This window comes from Antrostomus carolinensis, unplaced genomic scaffold (genome assembly GCF_000700745.2).
Source record: "Antrostomus carolinensis isolate BGI_N321 unplaced genomic scaffold, ASM70074v2 scaffold18166, whole genome shotgun sequence".
NCBI classification, from domain to species: Eukaryota; Metazoa; Chordata; class Aves; order Caprimulgiformes; family Caprimulgidae; genus Antrostomus; species Antrostomus carolinensis.
In genome coordinates this window covers 1-7,116 of record NW_010321355.1, presented here as the reverse complement: position 1 = coordinate 7,116, position 7,116 = coordinate 1, and the positions used below count along the sequence as shown (strand labels likewise).

Sequence of the window (7,116 nt, the reverse complement as noted above, 5' to 3'; positions counted from 1 at the left end):
GAGTGTAAGTCCAAGGATTAGGAGAGAAACATTAATCAGGTTATTTCATTATTGGTTTTTGTTAATTCTTCAGAGAGTTAACACAGTGGGAGGCCAAATTGCAAATACTATAACTGCTTAAAATACATTTATTCAATAATGTTTAAGTAATTCTGGTGGTAAATAGGTCACCCAGAAATACATTTTCCTCTTGTTCCTAGATACTTTGTATATCAAAGCGTAGGAAAAAAGAAAACAGAAGCTACCTAAAAAATAGCCTTGAATCCGTGTTACGACATGTTAGTGAAGTTGTTGGCATTTCCTCTCTCTTTTTGTGAATTTCTACCACCTCCCATAAATAATAAACAGCACCTTTTCAGCATCTCAGCATTTTGTAAAGGACAGAGATGAGTCTGTGTTGTATTCTGGATTATATTATGGTTCTTGAAAATTCCTGGTAGTGAAATTTTTTTGAAAAGCTGGAAAAATTGAGTCAGCAAGGAAAAGGAGATAAAAGTTGTTGAACAAAAGAAAAAACATGATTGCAGTAGTAAGTATCTTTCAGACTGATAATTTATTTCTTAGATACTAATTAGTTTTCAATTAGACCACAGAGTATGAGCTCATTTTTCACAATGAAGAAAATAAAAATACTTTTGGAAGTGAATAGTCAACAAGTTACCTGTAGAAGTGAAAGGCTTGACCACCTTCTGGTTTCCAGAGTTGAACAATGTCATTCTGAAATCAACGTGAGCTGGCTGTACTTGGTGCATTTCTTCCTGCAGCCTGTTTTGGGTCTCAGTTTGATGCCCATTGAAACTTGGGGATTTTTTTAGTGATATGATGGAATTTGAATTAAACCTTAAATGCTTATAGAAGACTGCATTGTGCGTGTATATGTAAATTAATGTGTAAGGTTACCAGATGTTTCCAGAGTGCACATTTTACAAATAGCATGTCATGCTTTCAGCAGTTGATTTGATCATGAAGGAAAAAAGTCAATGATAAATAAAGAAGTTACAAATGTATAATATGCAATCCATAAGAAGCCTCAAACTTAATATGTCACATTCTAATACCAAATGTTTCTGTATCATTTGAGGACAGAAGATACAATGATTTTTTACTGTCTCTTCTCACCAAGCACAGAAAGAGACAGTAAAGGTCCTGTTCAGAAGCTGGAGAATGAACATAGGGATAACGTCTCAGCCCTTTATGAAGCTGTGATTTGAAACCTCAAAATTCCACTGTTTTCCCTTTTTGCTTCATTCAGCAGGTTTTGGGAAAATTTTTTATTTTTTTTTTTTTTTTTTTTTACCCCTTTTTTCCCCCAAAACCCTTTTTTTTTTTTTTTTTTTTTTTTTAAAGTTAGGGCACATATGTGTAGTGGTTTTGAAATGGGATTTTATGCATGGTGGGAGACTCATTCTGTCAGTAGTTCCTCAGAAGGCAGGGTAGTTTTAACTTAGTTCTGTGTAAGACTCAATAGGACTGAAGACTTTTTAAGTATATTTAGCCCAGTGAAAGACTTAACCATGTTGGTTTCACTTTGAACAGATCACAAAGTAAATGTTACAATGATAACAGAAAAAAAAAAAAAAAGAAAACTGGAGTTTAATATTTTCTCATTAATTCCATAGTAGCAGTTTCCCATGGAGCATGTGGGGAATACAATATAAAAATAACAATATGTTAAAAGAAAATGTTTAAGGGAGAAAAGGAAGGCGTTAACATATACTCAGTTCCTTTTCTTCTCATTCTTTTCATCAAAGGGAATGAAATACTTTATACTCTTACCCGTAAGGCTAGTTCAAATTCAAAGTGCTAAAATGTGTGGTTTAGTCCCTGTGTCTGCAGATGTTTTCACTGAGATTAAAGGCCTAACCAGACCCGTCCAGAACCAGCAAACAGAAGAATTTTCTGATAAAATGTGAAAGAATTTGAGGCTATAGTTACCCATTTTAAAGATTATGAAAAATTTATTTTCATTCTTTCTTTATAGAACAATAGATGGTAGTGTTTAATTTGCAGATGAGTTCCATGTGTATAAATTGTGCCTTCGTTAGTCTCATCCTTCATTCTGTTTTAGAGTTGATACAGTAGTGTCATAAGTGGTCAAGGATATTTGCTTGATAAGCACTCCTTGTGCATATGTATTATCTTCACAAGTTTAATTTCAAAACTGATTTTAATCTTTTATCCTTCCAGACTTCTTGGTTATCACTAATAGCAATAACACTTACGGATATCCCTGTTAGTTACTTAAATATTTCATCCAGAGATTTACAGTATATAGGTTGGAGAAGGCCTGTACATACCAAGGGCCTAACTAACACTCTTTTATTCTATTCTTAAATTTCATGTAGGAAGATAAGGTAATGAGGTGCTGCAATGATTTTATTATGTCTTCCTTAAGTGATTAATTTTTCTTTTTCTAGATTCACAGAGTGAAATATAAATTAGTATGCTTTACTACTTTACTTTTTAAAGTATCTAGTTCATTCCAAAATGAAAACTGTCCTATTTTAGTATGACCTTTGAGAGATCTCATAGCAGCAGTATTGATCAGTGACACAAGTTTTAGAAATAATGCAGAGAAGCAGCTAGAATCTCAGCTGAAGTCTGTATAAATCTCATCTGTCTCATTCAGTGGGAGTGATGCTGATGTTGCAATACTTATGCAAAATGGGAAGAACTTGGCTGCTTTCATATCTCTAAATTTAGTGTGGGGGTGGGCCAGAACAGTGAACAGTTTATATCATCTCTGTGCAGCAAACTTAATAAATCCATGTTGTATGTGAACCTCTGTAAACCTTTCGTCATCCATTAAAAATGTTGCTGTGTTATTGACAATGTCAGTAGCAAGAAACACTGGAGGAAGACCTAGTAAACTTATTTCCTGTAACATTAAAGCCACTGTAATTATGGGTCATTTGCCTGGCTTCTTTGATAATTAAGAGTTTTAATTGCTTCTAGTTCCAGGGAATTAGTTAAGCTTTTCACTATGCATATTGCCTTCCATAATCATCCTGTCCTCTCATACAGTAAGCTTAGTGACATCGTGGAAGTCAATTAGGTCTTTCAAGGCAGAGCAGTGAAGTACATTTCTTTGAATGGCTAGATTAGAAGAGGTTTCTGAAAGGCCTTGATAACGCTGTTCTGTGCAACATTTAAGCTTACTCTTGAAAGGGCAAAGCCTGTCAGGCTTTCATTTTCTGCTCTCAGAGTCCTCAGAGTGCTTAGGGTCACAAACTAAGGTATTGTTAAGAACAAAACCTACAGGCAGAGCTGAACTTCCGTTCTAAAAGTAATTGTTCCAAGCTTTGCAGGATCAGCTTGTTATATATTTGTAGTTAGTAATAGTGATATAGTGATAATGATCAACATTTGAAAATACCACATTGTTCAAACTGTAATTCAGTGACTGTGTAAAGGGAATGAGCACAAAAGAGATTGGTGTGACTCTGTTGGCTCACTAAAAATTGTTAATTAAGTTTTACTTTATTGCATTCACGATAGAAAGCACCTCTTACTTTCTCTTGGCAGACTTAAGTCATTGCTGACATGTTGACAGTCAAGAATCGGTGTTTTAAAAAGAAAGAGTTCATTCCATCTTCCTTTTCCACAGTCTGTGATGCAGATGGGTATATATAGTGCAGACATTTAATACATCTTGCAAAAATGTTTTCTTTGAACATAATAAAGTTTTTGCAGGTTACAACTTGATTCTCTTAGAGCACAGCCAGGACAGACAAACATTGTGCATTCCTAATCTTCCTTGGTGAAATAGTTGTGTGTTAGAGAGCCTATAAGATGCAGTGTGCTGTTGTATGTTCTCCCAGTGTGCGATATCTGGATTCAGTCAAAAGTTGAACTAAGTTGAAAAAATCGTTACTCTTACCCATTTGGTATTAGTTGCCACAGGCTATTGTGAAGAAAAGGATAAGAAAATCCACCCTGGGTATGCAGGAAGGGATTCGGTGGATCGATAATGACTGTAGAGAAGGGCTTAATGCATGAGAGAGAAATTTGTGATAATGCAGAGCTGCACTGTCTGAAGGGTGTGGGGAAAATTGCACTAACCATCCCAATGTCTGTATTGTATTACTGAAATTATTTGTCGCACTAATTTTTAAATTAGTAGTAGTAGCAGCAGCACTAATAATTTTGATAATAAATGCAGTCTGCATTGTAGGAGTGTTAGGGACCACTCCTACAGTGTGGGTCTGAATTTTTGAGAAGGTTGGATGCCAAAGGTTGCTTTGGATTATCCATGACCGAAAATTCAAACTCAAAACTGGGTATTGTCAAGAAGAGATGCTTCATTGTATATATTCTGGAATCAACTCCAGGAGCATTTTCTTTTATTATATAGAAGTTCAGACTAGGTGATTTGTTATTTACTTATCTGTGTTATATATTTATTATTCAATATTCTGATATTAAACTACAAAATTCACATAAACAATGTTTTGATTATTTTTAGCAACTTTGCTTTATTGATTGTGAATGATTGAATCTTGAATGATTGTGACTGTTGTAAAACATGGAACTTTCACCTGACTAAACTGTCTCTTCTCTAAAAGTTACCTAAACAAAATTGGTGATTTTTGTTTTCATTTTTGTTTTGGAAGAATTAAGCAAATTGAATATGAACTCCACAGCACTCTTCTGGCAAGTGACTCCTGTTTTACCTCCACCCATCCAAAGTCCTAATATTGACCTAGGTAGTATAGACTTTCCCCTCTTCTGTAAGTAGGAAATACCACACCTAATAAGTGAAAATACTGTTTTGTCATGCTACAGGTTATAAAGTTGATCTTGAAGAGTTAAAATAACTGCTTATAAAGGTATTTAAGCACTTGCTTAACTTTAAGCTTGTGCTTAAACCCATCCTTATAAAACAAATAACTTAGGAACATCTGGATAACCAGTTGCTGGGATTTAAGTATGTGTGTTGATGTTTTTTTGAATAGAAAGGAATTTAAGGTTAATTACCATGTAGATGTTCAAATTGAGAGTTTTGCCTTTATTCTAATTCAGGGTGTCTAAGCCAGGAATTGAATAGCTTTCCTACTACATTTTATTTGGGATCATTCTCTCTTTTAAAACAAAAGATTAGTAGTTCATAGTAACATTTTTCTTTAATATTTTCCCCTCACCTCTTGTTTCTCAGTGCCTTGTGTTTGAAGACTCACCACTTGGAGTCAAAGGATGAATGCAAGTGGTTATGATTCCAGATGAAAAATTAAATCCAGATCTTAAAAAGGAGGCAACACTACTGCTGAACTCCATGGAAGATTTCAAACCAGAACTGTTTGGTTTACCAGCATATGATTAATGCCTAATGTCTATGAACATGCACTTGGCTGGACATCAGGAAAGTGCAATGAAATTTTCTTATGATTTTGTGGTTATTTTGCATTTTTCCTCTCTTCCTCAAAACTAGAACACAAAAATCCTGTTAACACCGAGTCTTCCACACAGTGCCTTTGAAAGTTGATTGGAACGTTTATGATTTGTCCTCATGATAAATGCTAAATTAAAGCAGTGTTTTGTCTTGTGAAGTGAATCCAGTCTTATTCTCTGCACATCATAATGTATTCTGGGAATATTGTGAAACTATTTAGACAATTTATTTTAACTGCATTGGAAGCTTCTTGTTCTGTTTCCACTTGAATGACTTACTGTTTAGATCTTAACCAGAAATCTGTTCTGGATTGGCTTTTATCCCATTACATTGTTTTTGATACAGTTATCACTATCAACATATTTATCCATTTCCTCACCCTGTACTCTCCTCTATATTCCTTTTTGTATCATGTTGTTTTTATCTGGGTTTTTTTTTTCTCCCCACCCCGCCCACAGTTATTTGCAGGGGGTTTGTTGTACTTTCTCTGTTTTCTTCTTGGGGCTTGAATGAGACAATTTCCAGACGTCTCTTATGACCTCTATTATTCTATAATTCAGTCATTATCTTTTTTTGGCATAGTGATCGCCTACTAGGAGCTATACAAGGTTATGTGATCCTACAGTTTAACCAAAATGCTTTGCATCTTCCTTTATTAATTTCCTTATATTCTTCCCTTTTTCCATGTTGCCATATAGCCTTCCCTTTTATTCTTGTGAAATGAATCCATCCTGCCTTCCTGCTTCAGTTCTGATAAAGTTATGGCCTTAACTCCTGCATATCCAAATAGTTTTCTGTAGCCCATCCTTACTTTTCTATTCTTACCTCTTTCTTGAGCACTTTTTTTGACAAGTTCCCTACAGTGAGTTTTGCTATGTATTTTTAAAATACAGAATTTGTAGATTTGTAGTTTTGGTTTATTTAAATACTTAAAATTTATTTTCCTGGCTGCCATTATTTCTGCAAAATGTTTATATTGTCATCTGTCCGTCTTCTGTTTGTTTCTGGCATCTCATCAGGACAAGTATAAAAGTCTCTTTAGAAAATGAGAGACATGTAGACAGGTGTTGGTGGAATCCACAGGTACATGTATGACATGGTGCAAGCAATGTCTTTTATGTTGTCTAAAGAAAGCTATATTATGCAGAATTTATTACTGTTTTATAAAATGAGTTATTGTATTCAGCATTTAAAAAGCTAAATTTCTAATTGAGTGTCCATAAGATACTCCAAAATCTTGGTAGAATATCAAACTCCATAAAGACAGGAGTGTAAAATATGTCAGATAAGAGAAATTCTATGTATTTTAAGAAGAATTCTCTGACCACATTTTTTTTTTTAATATCATCTGTTTATCTATGATCTTCCTCACAAAAATCTTTTATAGGTGTTTCTGGTGTTTAACTTTTAGGTTTAAGGTTTTTTCATCAGGAACAAAAATTAATGAATCATAGACCCTTTAGTATTCAGGTTGAGTTCCCTAACATTTTTTTTTTTTCTCCTGGATTTAAAACAGCCCAAATTTTTTACATCTTTTAGGTAGACTATTATTATTTTCTGTTACTGTAGTCTGTTCATACCTCAAAAAATTACAAAAATTTTATTCCATATGGTCAGTCAAATATGACCTAGATGATACCAAAAGATTCCACTCAGTTTCGGACTCAAAGTCCAAGTGGAAACCTGTGACAAGTGTTGTCCCTCAAGGGTCAGTATTGGGACAGGTG

The 7,116-nt window shown here is 34.2% G+C and overlaps 1 protein-coding gene across 1 annotated transcript in view; it reads left to right on the top strand.

Annotated features, from left to right (window-relative positions):
- PUDP (pseudouridine 5'-phosphatase) overlaps positions 1–5,320 on the top strand; it is a 35,029-nt gene extending 29,709 nt beyond the window's left edge. The window contains 1 exon segment of the mRNA XM_010169903.1: positions 5,156–5,320. Coding sequence (XP_010168205.1) covers positions 5,156–5,320 — 165 coding nt within the window.
- Positions 5,321–7,116: the final 1,796 nt, after the last annotated feature.